General features: G+C 37.9%; 1 protein-coding gene across 1 annotated transcript in view; it reads left to right on the plus strand.

Annotated features, from left to right (window-relative positions):
• LOC148281164 (uncharacterized) overlaps window positions 1–19,577 on the plus strand; it is a gene marked incomplete at its 5' end in the record, with an annotated part of 111,302 nt that extends 91,725 nt beyond the window's left edge. The window contains 2 exons of the mRNA XM_088227159.1: window positions 13,414–13,651; window positions 19,393–19,577. Of these exons, the coding sequence (XP_088083285.1) occupies window positions 13,414–13,651; window positions 19,393–19,577 (423 nt within the window). The remainder of the gene's footprint in view (window positions 1–13,413; window positions 13,652–19,392) is intronic.
• Window positions 19,578–27,492: the final 7,915 nt, after the last annotated feature.

The raw sequence follows: 27,492 nt of genomic DNA on the forward strand, positions 1-27,492 counted from the left end.
AAACAAACTTGACCAATCACCGAATCTACCATTTCTATTCGTATTTCATTTCCTTAGTGTATTAAAGTTCTTGACATTGAAGATTCTATAATCTGTATAAAATGTAAATTGAAAAACGTTACATTTTATACCATTGTTCCGGACGCGTAAAATCGAATAAATTAAAATAATACATTAATTAGAAAGGATCCCCGGTAAATGTATAGAACTGATGGCTGGGCTCTCAATAAAGATAAAATGGTCACTTTCGAGCCTGGCCTCAGTATTACCGGGGAAAAATAGCTAGGTTAAAATGAATAAAATGTACAAAAATATATTATGTAAATGTCATGTTGCGCGCGTCGCGGCTGCCGACGAAATGGCCCGTACGGGCATTGAGCGCCCGTATTTACGCCACCTGCGGCCGGCGGCATGTAGCGAGTGGCGGGGAAAGATTACCCCCACCACTCCGAGGCAGCCGGCGCGGGTGGGATGGCCGACTCACGGAGCCCGACGCGCACCGCTTTATAAGGCGGTCAATTGGAGATATTAAATCAGTTGAGTTCCTAACTCTGAACAGTTCACACGTGTTTTATTCCGTTCTCCGTCCTGTTCGCCTTCCTGCACTTCGCTCTTCGCTCCGCTCTGCCTGCTGACTGCCTTCGCCTCTCTGCACCACTTGGACCGGGTGGAAAGTCCTTTTCAGGGCTATTGAGGTTGACTTGCGGTCGGCGCAGCTGTGCTCCTACCTTCCGACTTTGTCTTTGGCTCTGTCTGGGAGGGCGGCTTCCCACTTACGCCGGGAAGCTTGACTGCGGCAGACGCGGGTGACGAACCGGCGAAACTTTCATCGTGGTAACGCGTACGTTACATTTGGTCCTTCGGAGCTAAGGATCGTCGCCAGTGGTCTCCAGTCTACAACACACCTACAGCATGCCGGTCAACAGATCGCCTGTGTCGACGCGTTCGGGAACGCGTCGAGACGCCGGCACGGAGCACGAAGAGGAGCTTCAGGAGCCCCAACCGGGGTCTGTACGAGCACATCAGGAGGAGCCCCAGCCAGGGCCTTCACACGACTGCCAGGAGGAGCCTCATCAAGGACTTCTGGAGGAACAAAAGGACTCGGACGAGGGATCCGCACCCTCGGAGCGGTCCATCTCATCGGCGACATTTCGCCGACAGATGGAGGAACGCGAGGCGCATCACGAGAGGCAGGTGAGCAGCCTCAACGAGATCATCGCCGCGCTGAAGGCCGCCAACGCGAGAGAGGACGCCAGACGAGACATGGCAACCCCCCTCACGCCCACCATCGAGAGGGACCTCACATCGCACGGGACGTCGGAACCGGCTCACAAGCCGCTGCCGCTGACGTCAGACGCGTCTAGGACCGACGCAGCCCTCAGTACGAGGGAGGCTGCCGCCGCACGCCACGCCGCACGCTACGCCGCTGATCCGGAGGATACCGGAGCGGCGTACATCCAGCAGCCGAGCCACTACGACAGCAGCCGGGCGAGAGACGGGGCCGCTTGGAAGCGCCCTGTCACCGACGCGGAAGCAGCCTTCAGCACAAGGGAGGCCGCCGCCGCACGCCACACCACACGCTACGCCGCTGATCCGGAGGACACCGGAGCGGCGTACATCCATCCACCGAGCCACTACGACAGCGGCCGGGTGAGAGACGGGGCCGCATGGAAGCGCCCTGTCGCCGACACGGAAGCAGCCTTCAGAGCAAGGGAGGCCGCCACCGCACGCTACGCCGCTGATCCGGAGGACACCGGAGCGGCGTACATCCATCCACCGAGCCACTACGACAGCGGCCGGGTGAGAGACGGGGCCGCATGGAAGCGCCCTGTCGCCGACACGGAAGCAGCCTTCAGAGCAAGGGAGGCCGCCACCGCACGCTACGCCGCTGATCCGGAGGACACCGGAGCGGCGTACACACTTCCGCCGAGCCACTACGACAGCGGCCGGGTGAGAGACGGGGTGCCACGGAGGCACCCGGTCGCAGAGGCGGACTCCAGGACGAAGGAGGCCGCCAACACACGCTACGCCGCTGATCCGGAGGACACCGGAGCGGCGTACACATTTCCGCCGAGCCACTACGACAGCGGCCGGGTGAGAGACGGGGTGCCACGGAGGCACCCGGTCGCAGAGACGGACTCCAGGATGAAGGAGCCCGCCAACACACGCTACGCCGCTGAGCCGGCCTACGCCGGAGCGACAAACGCACATTTACAAGGCCGCTACAATGAGCGGCATCGGGACAATGAGGCGCCACCTGCACACAGCCGAAGGGAGGACGCCGACGTACGCTACGCCGCCGGGCCAGGCGAGCCCGTAGCGGCACGTACTATACCACTGGGGGGCTACGAGTTTCGTGACCCGGTGAGCGCGTGGGTACAAGAGGGGCTACCCACGGAATACATGCCGCCGGGTGCCACCGGCGAGCCTGTGACAAAATACAGACAGCCGCCGGAGTGGCACACGTTCATGGCGAGGCAAACCGGCGCTAGGGATCTACCGCAATTCTCCGGCGACCCGCTAGAATGGCGAATATTTAAGGCGCAATTTGATCAATCGACACAGATGTGCTCCCTTACAAACGCGGAGAACATTCTCCGTCTGCAACGAGCCCTCACAGGACGGGCCAAGGCCACAGTGTCGTCTTTGCTGGTAGATCCCCGAAATGTGCCGGACATTGTGAAGATGTTAGAGGCCGCCTTTGGACACCCGGAGATCGTCGTGGACAGAGTACTGGAGCGGATAAGAAAACTCTCTAAACTGGCCGACAACGCATCCCTGGAGGCCCTGACGGACTACGCGGTCGCGATAAGAAACGTCGTATCGACCGTAGAGGGCCTCGATGGAAGCCACCTCTCCTCCCCGAAGCTTCTGTCCGAGATGACTCAGAAGCTGCCACGAGTCGAGAGGATGATGTGGATTATGTCACGAGCGGATACCGTGAGAAAAGCTACCCCCAGGGATCTGGCACTGTGGCTAGCGAGACTGACCGGTGCAATACCGAATGCGGGTTGCATCGGGATCAGCACGGAACCCGCCCGAGTGGAGAAAAGGCGTACCCAAGAAAGGCACGTGTTTCTCACTCAGGACAAAAAATGCCTGTTCTGCGACATGAGTGGACACGCATTCGGACAATGCCGGAAGTTTCTCCGGAAAACGGTAGAGGAGAGGTGGACAATTGTGCGTGCCAAGTTCGTGTGCTACGGATGCCTGGAACCGGGACACAAAACGACCACCTGTGAAGCGGCGAAGTGCGACGAGTGCCACGGGCGGCATCATCGGTCGCTACACCGCGAGAGAGGGGACAGTACGCCGAACGAGCAAGTCTTATTGACAAGGCGAACGGAAGTCCCAGTGACCTTCAAGGTAGTGCCAGTAACCTTGAAGGGCCCGCGTGGGTCAATGGAGATCCACGCACTACTAGACGAGGGTTCATCGGTAACTCTCCTCGAGGAGGATGTCGCCCGTGCAGTGGGCGCCACCGGGGCCTGCGAGGAGTTGAGACTCATCGGTGCCAGTGGGAACACGGACACGCTACAATCACAGCGTGTATCCGTAATCCTCGTTAAAGGAAACAAAGAATTTGGTGTCCAGGCACAGACGGTGCGGGTCATGGATCTGCCGCACCGCAACCGAAAGAGCACCAAGACACACGGGCCAGGCATCAAGCCGAAGATGTTAATCGGTCTTGATTACGCCACCCTAATGGTATCTACAGGCCCGCCAGTCCTACAAGAGGACGGGCGGCTAACCATCGAGACGGCCCTAGGAGCCGTCACCTACGGCGGGGCTGTGCACCCCGCCTTTGAATTACCCCCAGACGGCCAGGGTGAAAGGGACTTAGCGGAACTGGTAAAGAAGAGCTTCGCCGTTGACTCGCTAGGTGTAACCACCCTGGAACGTTGCCGCGCCGCAGATGTGCGAGCGGCGGAGCTCATGAGCAGCTCAACCACACAACTACCATCCGGACGATGGGAGACCGGTTTACTGTGGGCGAAAGACGGAGATTCTTTGCCCTGCAACCGGCAAGCAGCCATGAAGCGGCTGCACTCCCTGGAAAATAAACTACGGAAGGATCCGATACTGGCGATCGCATATCGCGCCAAGATGGCGGACTACATTGAAAAGGGATACGCCGTCAAACTAAGCCGCGAGGAGGTAGACGCCCACCATTCGCGCAAATGGTACCTGCCCCACTTCGCGGTGACAAACCCCAACAAGCCTGGCAAGATAAGGGTCGTGTTCGACGCCGCCGCCCAGTTCCAGAGGACGGCGTTGAACGACCATCTACTGACGGGACCTGACCTGCTTTCATCCCTCCTCGGAAACGTGATCCGCTTCAGAGAGGGACGAGTAGCCATCGCGGCCGACATACGGGAGATGTTCCTGCGGATAAGAATCCGGGAAGCCGACCAGCAATCGCAGCGGTTCCTATGGCGGACGCAGGACGGGCAGGAGCCCGACACGTTTGTCTTCGCGTCCATGATGTTTGGAGCGAAGTGCTCACCCAGCAGCGCGCAATTCGTGCGAAACACAGTCGCACGAGCACACGCGAAAGAATTTCCCGCCGCAGCAGAGGCGATCGAGCACAATATGTACATGGATGACTACCTAGACGCCACAGACAGCGAAGAAACAGCTGCAAGCCTGGTACGAGATGTTACCCTCGTACTCGGCAATGGCGGGTTCCGGCTCACCGGGTGGGCTTCAAACAAACCAGATGTCCTGGAAGAAGTAAAGGCCGACGACCGGGCCAATACAGCAGTCACCATAGGGGAAGAAGTAATGACGGAGCGGGTCCTCGGGATCGTATGGGATCCCAAGAGCGACCTATTTATATTTCGGCACGGAGCCGAAAGTGCAGCCATCCCGGAGCGACCCACCAAGCGCGGCATGTTGAGCGCCGCCATGAGTATCTTCGACCCAGTAGGCTTCATTGCGTGCCTCACGATACGGGCGAAGATATTGCTGCAAGCCATCTGGAGGACAAACACAGGTTGGGACCAACCGCTGCAACCGGACCACGCCGAAAAGTGGTTGGAATGGCGCGACCTGCTGGCAGCGAACGGCTGTACAATACCGAGATGCTCGCTGCAAGGGCAGAAAGAACCCGTGACACTGCACGTGTTCTGCGACGCGTCAGAGCAGGCATGCTGCACAGTGGCATACTTTGTGGGGGCCGATACCACAAGTTTCGCAATGGCGAAGTGCAAGGTGGCCCCCCTAAAGCCTCTGTCAGTGCCTAGACTAGAACTCCAGGCAGCGCTACTAGCGGCAAGGATGGCCGCCACCATAAAAAAAGAGAGTCGAGCTCTCATCACCCAAACCGTGTTCTGGACGGACTCGAGCACGGTCCTGTGTTGGCTGCGAACCGACCCACTGCGGTACAGCACGTTCGTCGCAAACAGGCTGGGCGAGATTGACGAGCTCACAGACGTACGGGACTGGAAATGGGTCCCCACCAAGGACAACCCAGCCGACATAGGGACCCGCGACAAGGGCCCACCCGACCTTGCGAGGTCGGGACTATGGTTCGGAGGCCCCGGCTTCCTGAGAAAAGGGGAAGCCGACTGGCCGAAAGAGAAGAAGTTACTACAACAACCGGACGAGAAGACGCTGGAGCGGAAACAACCCCGCCACTTCGTGGGCCACATCAGACGGACGGAGGCCCTACCCCAGGTGCAGCGCTTCTCGTCGTGGACCCGACTCGTCAGGGCGACGGCATGGGTGCTGCGATTCATCGCACGATGCCGCCGCCACGAGTCCCTGCCGTCCCCAGGGGGGACCTTTGAACTTCACGCCTCAGAAACACGGGCCGCAGAAATCATGCTGCTGAAGCGGTCCCAGGAGACGGCTTTCGGAGAAGAGCTGGAGCTCCTGAGACGAAAGGCGCCTATCCCGCCGCACAGCCGCCTCCATGCAGCGGCACCCTTCTTAGACGAAGAGGGAGTCATCCGGATGGGAACGCGCATCCAAGCGGCACAGAGCTTCGCAGAGGACTGCAGCGCGCCGCCTATCATGGACGGGACCTGCCCATACACCCGGCTGCTGATCACGCACAGCCACCGGAAGGGTGGCCACCCGGGAGGAAGAGGAACAACGCGCCCAGCAGGAAAATAGTACAGACTAGCTGCACGGGGGGAGTGTTCCGGACGCGTAAAATCGAATAAATTAAAATAATACATTAATTAGAAAGGATCCCCGGTAAATGTATAGAACTGATGGCTGGGCTCTCAATAAAGATAAAATGGTCACTTTCGAGCCTGGCCTCAGTATTACCGGGGAAAAATAGCTAGGTTAAAATGAATAAAATGTACAAAAATATATTATGTAAATGTCATGTTGCGCGCGTCGCGGCTGCCGACGAAATGGCCCGTACGGGCATTGAGCGCCCGTATTTACGCCACCTGCGGCCGGCGGCATGTAGCGAGTGGCGGGGAAAGATTACCCCCACCACTCCGAGGCAGCCGGCGCGGGTGGGATGGCCGACTCACGGAGCCCGACGCGCACCGCTTTATAAGGCGGTCAATTGGAGATATTAAATCAGTTGAGTTCCTAACTCTGAACAGTTCACACGTGTTTTATTCCGTTCTCCGTCCTGTTCGCCTTCCTGCACTTCGCTCTTCGCTCCGCTCTGCCTGCTGACTGCCTTCGCCTCTCTGCACCACTTGGACCGGGTGGAAAGTCCTTTTCAGGGCTATTGAGGTTGACTTGCGGTCGGCGCAGCTGTGCTCCTACCTTCCGACTTTGTCTTTGGCTCTGTCTGGGAGGGCGGCTTCCCACTTACGCCGGGAAGCTTGACTGCGGCAGACGCGGGTGACGAACCGGCGAAACTTTCATCGTGGTAACGCGTACGTTACAACCATATTTTTTAATATTTTTTTATTTTCATTTTTTATTTATTGAAATCTACAGCCATATACAATAATAAGGTTATAATATAATAGGTACAGCGGTACAGTAAATGAATGTCCCAGCACGTCTTGCAGCTACAGAGCGCATGGATGGTTGGGATTCTAGTTCCTCGTCTCCAATTATGATATATAAGAGCTAGATTACAGCACGTCTTGCAGCTGCAGAGCGCACGGACAGTAAAAAATCTAGCCCCTATTTACATAAAAAAATAATTGACAATGATGTTTAGGGTTTAAGTGATATTTTAAAAAACGAAATAAAAAACAAATTTATAAAAATAGAAGTTAAATAACAACAAGTCTTGCAGCTACTGAGCGCATGGACAGTTGAAATTCTAGACCCCTAAATTTAGATATTTGATAGTTTATACCATTTACATAATATGATTTATATATGTTAGCTATCCTGTTGAAATACACTCATACAACATGTCTCAGCCTTACATAGTTCGCGGATCTCGACATATACCTGTTAATAATTCATTCTTATATTTATCAAACTTTTTTTTGTTCCATGTTTTTTTCTCCTATGTTTTATAAATATACACCTATTCATGAGACACATATTGAGGTTAATAATTTTATTTAATTGACAAATTACAAAATCACAAAACGTTATATTTTAAAGCTTTATCAACCCTGCGCAGATGCAGTAATGACATTACGTTACGATCTGTAGAGAGTTGTGCATTTGTCCGAACGGAAAACCTGTTTGCTCTGAAAATTTCCAAACATCCACTCGGATTTCGGATGGGTCACAATTAGCCTGTCCGGGTTACGAACCCCAGCGTTTTGGTACACAATCAGCGTGCGTTACACTCGACTACACGTAATTGCATCAAATGCATTGGACGCCGGTTTTTATACGCGAAAAACTGATTCTATTTTTATCCGTGATTCTATTTTATTTTTTCAATTGATTTGATTGCTCGAATAGTGATCACAAATACGACTAACTACATTTGTTTTTTTTAAAGTTAATTCCACGAATTGTAAAAAAGTGCGATTTGAATCATATTTGACATTTGAATAAATGGATTATTTGTTAGTTTGTTGCATTTTATAAAACCTCAGCTTTATTATTTGGCTGCTCAGTTGTCCAGCTTTTTATTTTGTTTTGAATACTTCTTTTTAACTCATGTGATTATTCAACTTCTATTAAATAAAAAAAACTGTGAACTGTAATCTAAAAAATAATGAAAAATTATGTTCATCTACAATATGATAGGCCTGTTAGTATTTTTTCTATTCGCAATAAGGTTATTATTCTATAAGTTTTTTTTTTAATTAAGGCAAGAACATTTTACTACCTAAAAAAAAGGACGACGAAACAGACAATCCGTGTTTTTCTGAAGAGATTCAAACAAATTTTCTATATTGTTCACTGAAAAACAGCTCTTAAAAATAACTTGAAAATACATAAACAATATTTTGAGTATGTCCAAATACTTGCAGGCTGGGTGAATTTCCCTAGCGAGTTGTTCATAGTTAAATTTGTTTCAACAGAGAGGAAAAAGATTTTTGAGAAGTAAATTTTATTTTTTAAATTTAATTTATTATGGATATCAACAGTAATACATGTAAACAAAATAAAACAAATAAAATATACAGTGAATAAAACCAATAACAGATATCCACAGAAATGCATTAAATACTCGTACAATACATACATGTTAGAGTGTTTGTGTGAGTGTAAGTGTGTGAGAGGGTGGGTGAGGGGGTGTTATGATGAAATGAGGGTGGACATGTGTGTAAATATCATTGCACAAGTGTCGAAAATATAAAAATATATAGAAATATGGGAGTCTTGGCATTTACAGGGCTGATGACCTGTCATTGGCTGATTTAAGTGGCCACTTTACACACTGTGTAACATTCACAATTCTGCCTATGTTTGAGAACATCCACATTTCCTCAACTCTTCCATGTGTTGGCTTTCGTGAAGTAAAAGAGCTGATACCTTTATCATGTATGTGAAATTTATCCAGCTGAACCAATTCACCTACTATTCCAATTTTGTATACTGCTTCTTTTACCAGGTAGTTAATTCAACAATGTTTTGAATACGTCCAAATGCTTGCAGACTGGCTGAATTTTCTCCATAGGGAGTTGTTTATATTAAAATTTGTTACAACAGAGAGGGAAAACATTTTTGAGGCATTACTTCACAAAAGTCAACAGATGGAAGAGTTGAGGAAATGTGGATTTTCAAACATAGGCAGAGTGGTGAATGTTACAAAGTGTGTAAAATGGCCACTTAAACCAGCCAATGACAGGTCATAAGCCCAGTAAATGCCTAGACTCCCATATTCCCTTCTTAAAAATGTTTTCTATCTCTGTGGCAACAAATTTAAATAAAAATATATATTTAAAAAAAAAATTGATGTCATCTTTATATAATTATACTATTATAAATTTCGAGGTTAACGATTGAAAATCTTTATTCAAATATCTTTTTATCAAACCGTTCGGCGCCGCACATCTTTCTAACACCACCGATTGTATCCGGTATCGAAATTTATGTTTGTGTTTTAATAATTCACATAAAAGTACGCAAAGTTAAAACCCCGTTTTTACGACGCACGCGAATTTTCGTATTTTTTATTCAATGACATCAAATCCGAATACGAATGCTTGTGAATAACAAGATCAACATAAATCAGTACTAGATACTAGCGTGGATAACAGTTTCTTGTACAAAAAACGTGTTCCGGAAAATGGATTAGCCAAAGTAAACAGCAATCTGAAAGTCACTCTGTAACGGACTCAGAAATACATTAGCCACTCTGAAGTATCTTTTATACTTATGAATGTTTGATGTTTCCGTGAGAAAAAAACGCAGAGTCCCCTTCATCTTCTGAACAAAATATTTTGAGATGTGACAATAATCCAATTTCTTTGTATATTTCTAGATTTTTTTATTTTGTTGAAATAAACGGCACTTGCCTTTTACATATGAGTTGCATATAATAAAATACATACATGTAAGGGAAATAAGTAAAATAAAGTATTTAAAACAAATTATTACCAAACAGTTATTTACAAATTAAGGAGTCCAAAAAAAAGATACATCGTTTGCAAATAATATTACTAGTTATAAAAATACTTAAAAAATTAAATATTTGGTGATAGAAATATTTTGGACAAGTTCAGAATCGCCAATAGAGTAATTAAACATTATTGGACACCGAGTTCTGTGAAATCTCATGATTTGGCATTTCTTTACATTGAGTTGAAGTTTATTTGTTAAGCACCACGAAAATGGTTTATTTAAGTTATTTTGGATAGTAATACAATCATCAACAGTATGAATAACTTTGAAAATTTTCATGTCATCAGCAAACAACAAAACTTCGACCCCATTAAATATGTCAACAAAATCATTGATAAATATATTAAAGAGTTAATTTTCTATAAATATGTAATTTTCTGATAAATATGTTAATTTTCTCAGCTATTCATTATTTGGCCTTCACTTGTTATAGACTAAGAAGTTTGATTTCATATACATCAACTAGTAGTCCTATGAAATAAATTTAAGTGGTTTTAAAACAAAGTGTTTAATTTATAATATTTTATCATGTGTACTATCAGTGACTACATACGCATTTGAGACCATGACACTTACAAAAAGAAATGTAGAAAAGCTCAAATGCTCACAGCGATCCATGGAAAGATCCATGTTCGGTATAAGCCTAAGAGATAGAGTGAGAAATGAGGAAATCAGGAACAAACTAGAATAGCGGATATTATGGATCGCGTAGCAAGACTGAGGTAGTGATAGGCAGGACATGTTGCGAGACAAGACCCCAAAAGATAAACCCCTAAAATTTTAAGATGGATACCTTGGGAGAATAAGAGACGCGTCAGAAGACCTCAAAAAAGATGGTCCAACGAAATAGCCGCTGTGGGGGGTAAAAATTGGCTGCAACCAGCGACCGATCGAAAGAAATTGAAGGATATGGAAGAGGCTTATATCCAGCAGTGGAGGATAAAAGGCTGAAGAAGAATCATGTTATTCTACAAAGTTAAAGCCGATTAAATAAATAATATATATTTTTTACGTAAACAGCATAATTTATTTATTTATTATAGTTACCTTGTATGCACATTTATTGGGGACAGAGATACAGTTTATAGTCACTCAATCAGGAACGACCCAAACCTGTGAACTTGCCCCAAATCGCTAGAAAATTCGGGGCGCTTGCCCCGAATTTTCTATGTAATGCATTGTAAGTACAGTGCATTCATGAACATACATTTACATACATACCCACATGTTTACATTTATATTCACACATACATTTCATAATTTATACCAATATATTTAGTTTTTACATATTAATAATTTATTATACCACCTTTTATATTTTTCATTATTATAATAATTATATAATGTACTTTTCGGGTGATTGCTAGTATTAATATTTACATTTTAGGATGTAAATATATTTTATCCTTGTTTAAGTTCGAATCGGTGAGCAAATCTTCGTTTATACCGTCTCTATTTTTGGATTCCTTCAACCTTCTAACCAACTTTGTTCAGTTCTGCAACCGTTTGCCTATTCAAATACCTTCACTACGGCTATCTTCATCGGTACATACTGAGACGATATAAACTTAAATCGATATTTATGTACGAAAGTGAGTATATTTGTATGAAAATTAAAAATATCTTCGTCGGCAACCGGTAATTGAAAATGTTTGGAAAAGAAATTGTAAACATATTCTGCTTTTCATACAAAAAACTTAATTTTACTTTGTTGATAAATTGAAGATAAATTTTAACTGCATTAAATATGGATTTATAGAACTAAATAAGAAATAAGAAGGAGTTAAAAAGTTGGGTTATCTTTTTAAAATTAATCGAGTTTGGAAAGCGTTTTAACTTTCGATTTAAGATTTAAAAAAGGCGTTTTAAGATTCAACACTGGTTTACGTTTTCAGTTATTTTCCAATAGTCTACAAAGTAAAATTTAATTTTCTATATGAACGTTTTTTGTAAACGGGTTAAGCATTTAAAATTATTATTTAAAAAAGGAATAACTCGCTAAGCCTCTATTTAGAGGCTTGTCAGCAGGTGGGATAGAGGGGATATGGAAGAAGGTAATGAAAAATACACCACAACACCCAGACCAATTGAGAAAAAATCTGTCTTGGATTTTTTTATTGCAACTGGCGGGAATCGAACCCTTGACGCCAGTTTTACAGTTGGCCATCTAACCAACTGCGCCACGGCGCGCGCCTGTCGAAGACTGCTTTCCAGGGGTGCAGTAATGGATCTTATCGCGGGGATAGACATGAAAAAAATGTATGGATTTTTTATGTTTTGCATGCAAATATACTTTGCTTTATATATGGGCACACTGCTTATTAAACTTCAAATGATAAACGTTTAAAAAACGGAAAAAAACTAATACGTTTCGGTCAATTAAATCTAATTAAGTGTTTTGGGTAGTGCTTAACCCTTCAATGCCCAGTTTTTATAATTCTTATTGAAAAAAAATTAACTTCACAAACATCAACAAATGAATGAATTGAAGGAATGTAGATGTTTAAATATGAACAGAATGGTGAATGTTACACAGTGTGTAAAGTGGCCTTTTAAACCAGCCAATGACAGGTCATAAGCCCTGTAGATATCTAGACTTCTCTATTACCTTCTCTAAAATGTTCTTCATCTCTGTTGTAATGTGTTAACAAAATTGTGATGTTTGTTATTTTATGCAAATACTGCGAAAAATAATAAAAAAAATTTTTTTTTTTCTGTTTTAATTTCATATTTTAGTTTATTTGGAGAATACGCTGCATCTGGCATTAAAAGGTTAAAAATACAAGAATGTAAGGAAAACAAGAAAAAACTTTACTTATGAACATCTTTTTATGTGATAATGAAAGTTGCGGAAACAATTATAACTTCAAATCTTTAAAAAAATACAATGAAATCACTACTTTAACTCTGACTGAATTATACTTTGAGAAAATGCGTGGAATTGACTTTTTGTTTCAAATTTTATCGAACAATTTTACCCTGGTGGCGATTTTTTAAATAAATTATAAAGGCAACAGACAATATAGCAGTCACCGAGTAATAAACATGTTTGAAATCACTTTTATACATTGATTATCGGTATGTAGCAGACGTCTACATTGGGCATTGTAGGGTTAAGGTCGCAATAATGTTCTAAATGAAAATTATCATATTTGATTTCATGTGTTCATATTTATTTGATGTTTAATCATCAGTGAGGCCAAATATGAAGCAAAGTGTAAACGCATGCAAAAAATAAAAATCCTTAAATTAACCACTCTCTAGGGAGTAGATAAGATTCAGAATTCTACCCCAGGTATGCATCAAGTTTCTAAGCAAGTAAACCATTCCAGATCTTTATCAGAAAGTGTTATCAGGTTATCTTTCCAGGCCTTCTTCAAGATTCTAAGCATGGTTACTATTCCAGATGTATATCAGAAAGAATTAACAGTTTTGTTATCTTTCCAGGTCTGGTTCCAGAACCGGCGCGCCAAGTTCCGTAAGCAGGAGCGACTCGCGCAGCAGAAGGTGGCCGGGCCGGGGGGCGTGGAGCCCAAGGGAGCGGAGGGCGGGGGCGGCGGCGGACGAGGGGCGGCGCCCCCGTCCCCGCCGGCTGCGGCCGCGTGCCCCACGCCTGGTTCCACGGCCAGCCTGTCCTCTCACCACTCCTCCAGCGGGGACATAAAGCCCCTCAACAATGGATCAGGTAAAAAAAAACACCTAAGGCATTTCGTATTTTTTTTATTTATTAATATTTTTTCTCTTACAAACTATAATTAAAAATAAAAATGTGAATAATGTGACCTCACTGGGGTTACCCGTGCCGAGGACACTTAACAATATACTTTAAAAAAATATTTTTACATTTGAGAATAAACAAAGAAGACTAACTTAATAAACAGAGATAATTAACAAAATGTTCAGACAGTTTTAAACACTACGTATTTATGTTTATAATTAATTTGTGTAAATCTATATTATTTATATTACAAAACGCACAATGAAAGAACAAAAACCTAACAAAAGCCATACACTTGTGGAGCAGTTGATTCAATATTGGTTTGGGCGAATACTTTTACTTGTATACTTATTTATTTTAATGCAAATGATTCATATGCTTTTTTTCCCATTTGTGATAACGCAAAGCTGGAAAAAAAATTCTGAAATGCCCGATGATAATGAAAAAAAAAAGGTTTTTTTTTTATTCTCGATAAAAATAATAAAACAATATTTAAAACTCGTTGATCGTCTGGAGCGTTTGCAAAACCAAAATGTTATCACCCTTTTGCTAATAATTCAAGTGGCTTTATTTTAATCAGGGCATAAACATTAAATCTTTCCAACTTCTTTATTACATTGATTCTTTACAATCTTGCACAGCAAAATATCTTGCTGAGAATTTCATTGACAATTTCTGATCCTGGTCCATAATTTTGCTCTTCCCCGGAGAAGAATTTTTTCACTCCTCGACATAGCACATCATTCTTGAGCAATTCCGTTTCTGTGCAAAGTGCCAGACTGTTGAATGTGCTATAGGCTATAGGTAACTCAGCCTAAGTTGAGCCCATCACAGTACTCACACAGATGTAAAACTTGTATACAGAGTGTTACTTTTCCTTTCTAATAACATTTTAATCAACTAATTTAATTATATTTTAAAATACAATATTCATGTCCAACTTACGGTAATGTTGCTAGCGCGTTTGACTAACCTGTACGAGGTCAAGGGTGTAGTCTGGTAAAACGCATGTAAAATGAGGAAATCATACGATTTTGCTTATTTCAATAAATATATTTTTGAAAATGTCTCAAGTATGTAAGTGATTTAAAATGCTTTTATATCTTTTCAAAAACAAAAAAAAAAGATTTTGCTTTGGCCACTTTCATGTTTGATTTATTATCTTTAAATTATTACTACAAATTTAAATTAACACATAGTCTTTATATGAGAACCCCGATACCTAAGTTTAGTCTAAATTTAAAATGGCGTAATTATAAAGTAATTATATTTTAGTAATATAAAACTTTTAAGTATTTTTTAAAATAGAAATACCTTTTAAAATTATTATTTTTATCTAATTTATGTTTTAAAAAAAAAAAAAAATGGCCCATTAAAAAAACAACTCGTTGAAACGATTAAATGGCAAAATCGTATGATTTCCTCATTTTGCGTGCGTTTTACCAGATTACAGCCTTAATATAAAATATGTATATATTAAAAGTGACTTCTTTATGTTTTTTGTTGGCAATGTTTCGTGTCAATATGAAAATATTTTTTATGTTTTCCTAAAAAAAGATTCTGCATTTTTTATAAATGTGAATAATATTATAAAATCAAGAGTAAGAACTAAGACCCGGGCGGATCATAGTTATGCGGTTTTTTTATTCCTCTGCATGTAAAAATTGGATCAAAACATTACATATTCAAAGAACCCCTACTTCCATTAATTTTATGTATTCTTTTTTTCTTCTCATTCATGGATCCTTCTTTCTGTCTTCTTCCCAACTAACAACTAAAATAATGTGTATGACATAAATAGTTTTAATATTATAGTTTATATATGCAAGCTTTATTCGCCCATTAAATGTAGCCGATATTTGAAATGAATTATGCGTTTTTCAGAGCCATACCGCGAATAGAGGAACATCTTGTATGATAAAAATATCCCAATATTTTTATTGTAAAATCGCATTAAAAAAATACATACATATTAAAAACCTGTTTGATTAACAAAACGATTCGCACTGGACGAGGATTAGGGAAGGGGTTGGATAGGGGAGGGGTAGTGGTTTGATGAAGGAATGTAGTCCGAGAAATGAAGGATTTTCTCAATTCTGAAATTATAATAACAATTTTTTTTCATAGCAAAACGAAGTTTTGAAAAAAAAAAATTACAATTTTTTAAAAAGTTTACCATGAGAAATGTTGCTCCGAAATTTCGCGATCTGGCCCTGAACCACTGTGTATATGTAAAAAAAAAAATTTAGCACAACTCTCCTTTCACCCGGTGTGTTTTTTGTTTGCCTGGAAGATATTGCTTTTAGCAATAAGTCCGCCAAAGAACATGTGCTGCTTTATTTAGTTTTTTTAAACTTCTTTCTTATTTATTAACAAATAACAACATGGATAGATAACATTTTAGAGAGAGGAATATGGAAGTCTAGGCGTTTACAGGGCTTACGACCTCTCATTGGCTGGATTAAGTGGCCACTTTACCACTTAAATCGCTTTTAGCCACTTATATTATATTTTTGACACTTGCGCAATAATATTTACACACATGTCCACCCTCATTCCAATATAACACCCACTCACCCATCCTCTCACACACTTACACTCACACAAACACACTAGTATGTATTGTACTACTTTACACACTGTGTAACATTCACGATTTTGCCGATGTTCGAACATCCATATTTCTTTAATTCTTCCACCTGTTGACTAAAGTGAAGTTAACGGGTTGAAACCTTTTTTGTTGTGTAAAAAAAATATCTGATTTATTTATTTTACATACTAGGCAACGCCTGAAAACAAATTTCTAATTTTTAATCTTCTTCTTGTTCAAACATTGGCAAAATAGTGAATGGCCACTTCAACCAGCCAATGACAGGTCATAAGCCCTGTCAATGTCTAGGTTTTCATATTCCCTTCTCTAAAATGTTTTCCTTCCATGTTGTAATTTGTTAATCTTAATGATTCCCTAGGGGGGTGAAATCCAGTCTTTTGTCAACAAACATTTGGACAAACTCAAAATATTGTAAAAACGTGTAGTTCCAGTGAGGTCACATTATTTTTATTATTAATCATTGTTTATAACATAAATAAATAAATAATTATCACCAACACGAGTTAGACTTGCCCATTTTCATGGGCAAGTCTAATTCGTGTTGTCAAAGTATTCACTCGTAATGTGCTCTCAGTGCTAAATAATTTAGTCGTTGCGTCATATTGCTCGTGATACTTCATATTCTTGAGTTGAGTGACACCATTTTCCACAAGTAAAACAGAAATCAGACCGAATACCCGATGTTGATTTGACTTTTCATGTTTCACAGTTCATTGTATATATGATCATTGCAATAATGTTATGAAATTCGTAACATTGCGGTTCTTTAATTTAATTGTATCACTTGAATCTTCAGCCAAAACTTTTCAATGTTCCTCGTTCTGTCGATTTGTTGCAATGTCTTCTCGGTCGCGCGGCGTGAAGAATCTTTATTATGATAGTTCATGCATAGCCAGGCAGGCAATTAATGTCTGCTGGCCATCAATCCTCTTTACCTTAGCTACCATTAAGATTGAAATTTAAACCAAAATTCACTAGTACGTTTTTACATATAACTTCTGAGTTATGCGAGTAAGTGCTCGAGGAAAATATTAGGTGGTTCGATTTTATAACTAACATTGAAGTCCGAGAACGGACGCAGCAGTCTCGTATAACTAGCGTTTTGAAGGCGGTGGTGGACTTGGCTTGGACACACGTTGCGCATGCCTTAGAAGAACCTTAACCCAAGATGCAATACAACAAATGCATAAATACTACAAAGTATTTTATTTATTTTTTTTACAAAAGGGGTTTCAAAATAATTTTAACTGATCATAACAATTCATCAATTTTATCGTAAATCGATTAAATAAATTCACCATCATCAATGTTTTTTTTTCTTTATAACAAAACCTAAAAAGCTTTATTTTGTCTTACATTATCTTGATTTACCCATATTTTTCCCGACAACACCGTTTTAATGTTGCTTAGTTAATGAAAAATCAAACTTTTTTTTTATTGTAAGAGAAAATTGTTTTTTATTATGAGTGCATTGAACCACATACTAAAAGTGAAACGGAAATCACAACCACAATGTCTGATTATAGTTAAGAGAATTTTTCATTTTTGTCAGATGCATTTTAGTATTCGATAATAATGAATTCATATTCAAGAGTGTATGTTATACGACCATTGAATAAATGAATGGACATTTATTTCAGGATAAACTGTCCAATTTACTTCCAAGATAATTTATTATAGAATAATTTTGCTCATTAATTTATTTGAAGTTGAGAGATAGCTGTTTAATCAAAATACGTGTGATAGTTCAACTACACCCTGGAATATTATTTTTTGTTTCAGCATTTACTTTGTGGAAAAATATTTTGAATTTATTTAAAATAAACCAGTTTGTAATTTGTACGACATAAGAATTTAATACATCATAATCTTTTCTAAATTAGGTATTCTGAATCATGGGTAATTCAGAATATCTGAAACGAGTATTGTTATTTTAAATTAAAATCTTATGTGGCAAAAATTACAAAGTGTTTTATTTTAAAAAAATATAATCGATAATTCGCATATTTACAAAACTAAGCTAGTATGTACGATATGTTATTTCATTAAAAATATTTCATAAATTAGGAAATTAAACATTTTAGATTTTTTGTACGGAAGTATCAATACAAGTTCTAGGTATTTATGAAAATTCTAACCCTACATTAAACACAATTACTCCCTTCTCTATCTTTATCGACACCCACTGTTCACTGTTTCTTTTAGGTATGTATATTTAGTTATTATATAACCCTGAAGAGGGCAACGCGAGTTGCCGAAATTAGATCACCAGTAGTTTATTCACCAATGTTCTGAGTATGTCCAAATGTTTGCAGACTGGCTGAATTTGCACCCCTAAGGAGTTAGTTAGATATATTTTTTTTGCAAGAGAGAGAGAAAACATATTTAAGGAATATGGAAGTCTAGGCATTTACAGGGCTTATAAATGAAGGTGTATAAAAATTGGAATATTGTTTTCAGGCGTTGCCTAGTAGGTGAATTGGTGCAGCCGGATGAATCTCACTCACACGATAAGGGTTTCAGCTCGTTTACTTTACAACATTCAAAAGATGGAAGAGTTGAGGAAATGTGAATGTTAAAACATAGTCAGAATGGTGAATGTTACACTGTGTATAAAGTGACTACTTAAATCAGCCAATGACAGGTCATAAGCCCTGCAAATTGCTAGACTTCCATATTCCATTCTCAAAAATGTTTTCCCTCTCTGTTGCAACAAATTTAGATCTAAATTTGAAGCAGTTACGATTGACAAGCACTTAATGATTTTTCTGTGTCTACCGGTTTTAAAACGTACCCGTCTATTCATCAGGACACTAATATGCAAATCCCATAGTCGTACTTGCAACCTTTAAAAAAATATAAAACCAGCGTGCTGATAAGCCACATGTCGTAACTAACACCAACGTGCACTGATTTTATTTTGGAATAAATATAAATATTGCTCCTGAAATAGTTGAATAAAGGGATGGTTAGATGGAAAGGAACATGAATTTACTAGGTACAGGTTGACCATTATAACGGAACATCGTTAAATGGGCTATATTGAAAGGTTTTATCTTTTAAAGCCGTCTTATATTTGTTTTATTTTTATTTCTAGTGAAGCTCGGTGACGACTCGCCTCTAAGCACAAACAACAACAAGTGGGGTTGCGGCGGCATGGGCGGGGGCGGCGGCGGGGGCCTATCCGCCCACCACGCCGCCTTCTCCAGCCTCCTCGCCGGCTCTCCTTACCTCCTGGCGGACCAGATGAATAGTCTCCCGAAACATAACCACCTCTTCTAGAAGATATAGTCATAATATTAATCTTACACCTTAAATTGTCCAGTACCATCTTCTAATGATAGTATTTAATAGAAGATCAAATTTAAGATTCCGCGTCCGGACTTTTGAAGAAGAGAAAAATCTACTTCTTTTAAAAGCAGTATAATTTCTATGACTCTGGCGGTTTTGTTGTTAAAATACATACAGTTTTGAGTTCGGCTATCTATTTTTTGCACCACAACAGGCCAAAGGGCTAAATTTCAGAGGTGGATCTTTTTGACATGTTATTATTACAAAAAATATTTTAAGGTAAATTGTAATATTTGGATATTTTTGAATAACTTTTGCACAAAAAAAGAGTTTGTTTCATAGTACATTTAACACTATTTACTCTTTCTTTCTTTTACTATGCAACCAGAAAATTTTCCACGATCTTTGTACAGACTTAAGAACCATAATTATAACAAATTATTTAGACAATTCATTTGGATATAGATTAATAAAATTAATAAAACAAATAATTCATTAAAAATGTGTAGAAGAGATTATTTGTTTTTGTACCTACAGTTTGAAAACAATTATAAAATCGAAATAAATATTAAAAAATATATTTCCCGAACGTAGATTTTTAAAATAAACCTAATTGATTAATTTTGTAATACTAAATGTTATAAAATATTTGTGTACCAGTTTCGAGACGTACCCGTTACTTCACGTCAGGACACCAATCAAACCAACATGCAAAACCCACTGTACACCTTCACCATAGTGGTTGCACAAAAATAAAAAACCAGCATGCCGATTTCAAACCACATGTTTTTAGTAGGCAACCCTTACATGAACTGATTAGTTTGTGAAAATGTTTGATGTTGTGGGAGAAATAGTTGATAAAGAGAAATAATTAGAATGTTAGTTTAAATGGCGTCTTGACGGAAAGACGGGTACGTCTCGAAACCAGAAAACATAGAAAAGTCGGTAAGTGTTTATATGCAAATATTTAACAACATTTAGTAAAATCTTTGATCACAAAGTTAATGTTAATTTTAAATTTGAAGCACGTACTGATAACACATCATAGAATTAAGAATAGTCCAGAGGGAGCGTAGAATCATATTTGAATACATCGGACTGTGTCCAATAATTCGACACACTTTCGCCGCGCGCATACTTGAAGTCACCGGGTAATATTGCCAGATCACGAAGAATATAACCATAACACAAATGTAAGGTAAAAAAAAACAGTCTGTTAATTTCTCTAAAATTTTATTGTGCACGCGGAAACATTGAATGACACAACAGAGTAGATAGGTAAAGAGTCATTTAATAAGAGTAATTGAATTAATGAACTTTGAACTTAAAATATAAAACAAATTTTATTTGACATAAAACGGATATTTTTATATCATGTCAAATAATATTTGATGTTTTGAAGATAATGTCGGTCAAACTTCCACCACATTGTTGTTTAATTTGAGATTCAATTTTCATCAATTCTCTCATTAGATGAGCAAAAAGGGTAAAAAAAATAACTACCCTGGCAACACTAATGAAATTTCCATTTTGTTTTTTCGACCATCTGACAAATGGAAAAATAATGTAATTTTAGTAAAATAATGTAGTTATATTCATTAGCTAATTACACACGAAATGTGATTGCATCCTGTTTCTTTAAGATCCTAGCAGTATTTTTTAACTTTAAAAGGACACAACACGGCATAGTTGAATTCAAATCAGAAGTTGGGTACTGAGCGACGTCCACAAAGAAACTAATGGGTCAAAACGTAAACCTACTCATTTATGAATAGTTGAGTCGCCTTCTGTTTGATGTGCGTATGCGGTTTTTGGACTATTCTTAATTATATGTAACACATACTGATAACATTAAATAAAATAGAAAATAATTCATTAGTTAAGTCAACCTTGAGAAAGAAGCTTGTTTAGCTTTGAACCTGGTAGGTGGAAAAAAAATAGTGGTAAAAAATAAAGTTGTTTTGTTTATTTAATTAAAGAGTTAATGCTTTAAATATTCATCATAATTTTGTATTAATCATTTTTTTTCTTTAATATCCAGCGATATATGGCTTTGTTTTTAAAATGTTAAATTCCAATCAACAGGTATAGAAAATAACATGCAAAGCAATTGATAATACGTTTTTTCTGATACTGTAAAATTAATCTAGAAAGTTTTTGAATCAAATTAGTTTATTTTTGTAAAAAAGTTTTCTCCTTAGATATTTATAAAAATAATACGAAGTACTGAAGAGAGTATATTATAAAACTAAATGTCCAAAATAAATATAAATATTTGAATCCTCAGTTTGTTTACTGTAAATAGTAACATATATGTATGTGTACCTATTATTTCGTTCGACGAAATTCGTTTTATAAATTTATGTATTTCTCTAATATTTGAAAGCGTGTTATTATAATTAAAATAAGGGCAGTTTAAACTGGCAGATACTCTCCTATCTTATCTTTCTGGGGTGCTATCATGGATCTTGTCGCGGGGTAGAGAAAAGAGTAGAGAAGAAAGAAGTTTGAGGATTTTTATTTTTTGCATGCGAATACACTTTACTTCGCATATGACCACACTGAGACTAAACGTCAAATGATGAATAAAAAATAAAAAACTGGAAAATAACTAATACGGTTTGATCAATTTAACCTAGTTTAGTGTTTTGGGTCATGCTTAAGATCGCAATGTTCTAAATTAAAATCGTCATATTTCAGTTTCAGCGCTGCAGAGCAGAGTTTATTTTATTATTAAAAAATACACATAAGAATTTTTTACCCTCTAAGTCTAAAGACTTTTCGGTGGGACACATTTTTTTTTATGACAGGTTTATATTACATTTATTTTATTTATATTTTACAAATTTATTTATAAACAGGCACTATAAAGTATCTAGAAGATATTTCTTCAGTTCTTTTTTTTCATTTGAAGATCTTTCATGTTAATGATGGTTTGTAGGAGATCATTGAACAATCTTGGAACAACGCAATTTAATGTTCGCTCTCCGAAGCAATTTGTAATTCGGGGAACAAACAGGGAGCCCTTAGTTTTTAATCTGGTGTTGTGAGTGTGGGAAACTCTTTTTTTATATTCCGGATCAACAAAGTGATCTACAATTAATTTGAAGTCACAAAGTTGAATATTTGATTTTGTGTGTTCGCATTTCGGTGGTCAGATGGCAGAAACTCAATTTCAAGACTTAAATCAATAAACTAAAATGTATTAGTGTTATTTTTTCATGATACATTACCATTCTAAATGATGCATTTTTTTCTATGTGTATTTACTGAATATTCATTAAAACTTTTGAAAACTAAAAAACAGAAAAAATTACAGATGGTCCCTCCTGCCACCTGAATACCGATTTATTTGACGTTTAATCATCAGTGCGGCCATATATGAAGCAAAGTGTAAACGCACGCAAAAAAAAATAATAGCCAAATTAATCACTCTCTTAGGGGTAGAGAAGATCCAGAATAACAGCCGTGGTTTAATTATTTTATTTCCTAAATTTTTCCAATTTGGTTTTTAATGCATTAATATACGGTGCCGTCTGACCATTTCTTGAAGCAGACTATTTAATGCCGCCACAGATTTGCCATTAATTAAATGTTTATCGGAATTGAGGTTGAACTTTAGGTAGCTTTTTTAAATTATTTTTTCAAAATTAAAATAATATATTACACTTTTTGTTAAATTTCAAATGTTATATTTTTACTAAAACTAAAATCCCACCAAGCCACTTTCTGTAGCTTGTTGGTGAATTTTATATTTATGCTAACTCAAATAATATTATTTACATTTATAAAAACAATTAATAACAGATTTAAATTAACAGCCGGAAAGATCAGAATATACATGTATATACAAATAATAATTTTATTTTATTAATGTCCTCTCAGATGTATATTCCGGCTAAATATGAAAATTTTACCAAGTTTTATTGTCATATCTGACACTGTTCAACTGTGGCATCTTTACCTACCTCAGTCAACTTTACCCACGTCTACAAAGTGTGAGGAAAACGTATATCTAAGTTTGCTTTTAAAACTTACCTATTCAATGTCATAGCTTATAAAAAGCTAATCTTTTTCTGGCTTGTTTTATTTTTTAGTGGAAAAATAAGGTAAACATCGCATAGTTGACGGTACCTACCTGTGCAGCACAAAGATAAGATCGTCTCTTGCTTTTTGCTGTTTGGTCAGGTGAAGTAACAAAATGTTTATTTTTAATAAAAAATATTTTATCCATACTTAACGTTACTCAAAGAATTCTTTTTATCTTATGGTATCTCGTCAGTTTATTTTTCAAGTAATTTTAATTTACTTTGTGCAATTATTTGTTTACAATAATCGTTATGACTTGCATATTTAGATCAAATGTACACCGCCATTATTTTTTGCCCTTATAATTTATAATCACAATGATCAGTCAATAGTTACTAAGTAGATTATACTTTACATCACATTGTGATATTATATACAAAGCGAAATTATGCATTCCACAGATTTTATAGTTTATTTAAACTTGTAAAAATCGTACATATTTATGTAAATTAATATAAAATTAATTTTTATAAATATTAACTATGTAATATGTAATTAGTATACGCATTAGCACATATGTATAAGATGTAAATTATTAATTTATGTACCTACGAATTAAAAAAATCACGTGTTTAATGTACCTAAATAAGTATTATTTTTAATAAGAATTTTATTTCTAAAAAATTGTAAACAAGTTTATATCCTATCGAACATTTGCCACTTTTTTTTGTAGATAATTTCAATTGTTCCAAAAAAAAATTTACAATGCTAGATAAAACTAATATAATTGTTTCATATGTTATTTTTTACAAGTTTATTTTTTTCTGTTAACACATTTCCTACTCATTTATTATTTCTACATATTAGAATTGTATTACTTAAAGATGTATAAAGCAAATTAAAATCATCCAAAACATATTCATGATTTATTCCCAACGCTTAATCCTAAATCTGACATCAAATGTTTATAAAACCCTCTAAAATTAGATTTATTATTTTTCCGTTGGCTCTGTCTATCATCAAAATGCTCAGTTAAAATAAACATTATAGAGAAACAAATGCAACATATTAGGATTACTCGTCGGATTTAGTTTGGCAAAAAAACACAAAATGGCTGAATAGCACTTTAAATAACGTACACAATTGTATTTCAGACATTTTTTTGGCGTCATGCTAGAATTTTAATTATTTAAAGTCACCTTTAAGTAGTGTTTTGTCTCGAAAAGAGCTATTTTAAATTATTACACGAATTTAAATCAGTATTGCATTCATTTCCTATCCATGAAAAAATAATTCAAAATCACTTAATTAATCCATTAATAATGTATTTTGTATTCTCTTACATGATTTCTTTATACATGAATTAAATAAGTTTCCATAAAGTATTTAGTAAATTAAAATAACTTGTATATATGTAATATTTTAAGTTGACGGTCCACAAATGTATGTATATAAATTGTCCCTCCTTTAATATAGTAAATTTTTCTAGTCATTATACTCATTCAAATTAGGATAATAATATTTTGATTCAATATAGGAATAATAAAGCCATTCAAGAAACAAAATGCTCATTTATATTAATAACGTTTTTTCTTCTAAATTTGATGTTATTTTTAAAATCAGCGAATTTTTAAAAATAATGTATTTTGTTTCTTGAATTGGTATTAATGTTTGTGTGATCACATTCAGATGGATAAAAAATAAAGCGTTTTCGAATAAAATTGTCTTTTATTTGTTTTTTTTTACCACAGCCAACCGTGGAAGTTTTTTTTGTATCTTCTCAGATGTTATAAAAATAAAGTAAATGCGTAAGGTATTTTATTTAAGGATTGTAAAACAAAGATGAGTAAATTTATTAAAATTTATAAAAATTAACCATATTTTGAGTATGTCCAAACATTTGTAGATAAATACTTGATTTCACCTCTAGAGAGTTATTATGATTAACATATTACAGAGGACCTAGATGGAGAACAATTAAGAGAAGAAAATATGGAAGTGGGTGAAATAATTCAGTCAAATGAATCTCACCCGCATTAATAAAGGTTTTGATTCTTTAACTTATCTTATAAATTTGATATCGCAAGAGTTATGTAATAACACACACTGGTAAATCAGTTTTCACTCAGCCTTTTACATGTTTTATATTGAGCTTTGCAACATAATATATATGTTCTACAAAGAGTTAAAGAAATAAAACAAAATGATTCTAACTTATATATTGAACAAAAAATAGAATTCCGTAATATTTAAATACTTATAAATATTTAAAAGATACTTATAAATGAATTTTTTCGTCAGGTGTAATAATAAAACTTAATAAATTTAGTATTTGAAGCACCGACTCTGTGATTTTCTCAGTTGAATTATTATTCGTTATATTATTATAGTTATATTTAACTAAATTTTTTGTTTTGTGAGAAATCACTACATAAATTTAACCTTTCCCTCACTAATCATGCAAAAAATACACATGATCCGAACGGGGGGACCAAACAACCCCAGCGCCTACTTGTATATGGGGTCAGGAGAATAAAACGTTGGAAGTGTTTATGACCGTGCAAATAATTTATTCACGTTTTCGCGTAGACATATTTTACTCATTCGTGTATTTTATTCATTTTTGTTAGTTTGCCGAATGCTTATGTACATAAAGGGAAATTGATACTTGTATTATTGACGTGTTTTTAAAAAAATATTAAATAAAAAAAAACAAATATTTTAAAAACAAAACAGGAAAATGCTTCTTTCTATTAATTTCACGATTATAAAAAATATACGGCAAATAGCTTTAATAATACTTGAGTTATCGAATTAAAATCTGTCCATGGGGGATTCGAATCCCCCCCTTCGGTCCGGCTAGGTTAATCTGCCGACCGGTGTCAATCTGAACAAGTGTAAGGAGATGATGACTTTTAAGTTATATACTTGTAAATTGGTAAGAATTAAGTTAGTGTTAGTTTATTTTAAACCTTGACAAAAAGGAGCGGTCAAGTTCTAAAACCGGTCGGCAGATTAAATTTATGTAGTTATTAAAAAAGGAATATATTTAGTTAAACAATACAATGATTCACTTGAAAAAATAATAGCCGGTTTATTTTATTGCTGATTGGAAATTTGTGATAACTAGCTATAAATTCAGTTTCTCACTTAACACTTGGAGCACCGGCTGAATACACGTAGAATTTACCCTGTACCCGGCCCATTTTTGAGAAATTTCATGATTGGTGAAGGGTTTCTCAAAAGTGTAATATTTATGAAAATACTGGGTTAAACAATTGAAACTTCTTGAGTTTGTTTGAAATAATTAAATAAGTAATTTTTGTATGATAGTTTTGCCAACATTGGCCTTTATGAAGAGCCACATTGCGCATTGCAATGTTCCCACAAATACAGGGCCTCACTCCTTTTTTGGTGCTTTGTATCCCGGATTCGTGTAAACACGTGATTATAATAACCATGCGTTGTGTCCCGGTCCCGTGTTTTCACGGGTTTACCAGCAGCAAAAAAGTACTAATAAAAGTCACTGGATGTCAATAAATGGACTTTTTTGAACAGCTGGCAAATCACGTGAAAGCGCGGGACCGGGACACAACGCGTGGTTATATAATCACGCGTTTATACGGCTCCTGGATACAATGTGTTAACTGTCTAAAGTCTAAAGTAATGGATGGCCAACTGGACGCACAGATTTGTATAATGTTTCCGAGTAAGTAATTTATTTACCTGTTGAAGTATTTATGTTTTACCCTTGAATCTGAATGCACAACTAATAATATCCAGCGTGGAAATGCATGAAGCTCTTGAACTACTTCGAGAAGGTTACAAAATATTATATATTTATATCATACAATATTACAGAGCTTCGTGATTTTTC

The sequence above is a fragment of the Micrasema longulum genome, unplaced genomic scaffold (assembly GCF_059751315.1).
Source record: "Micrasema longulum isolate JH-2025_06_02 unplaced genomic scaffold, ASM5975131v1 h1tg000489l, whole genome shotgun sequence".
NCBI classification, from domain to species: Eukaryota; Metazoa; Arthropoda; class Insecta; order Trichoptera; family Brachycentridae; genus Micrasema; species Micrasema longulum.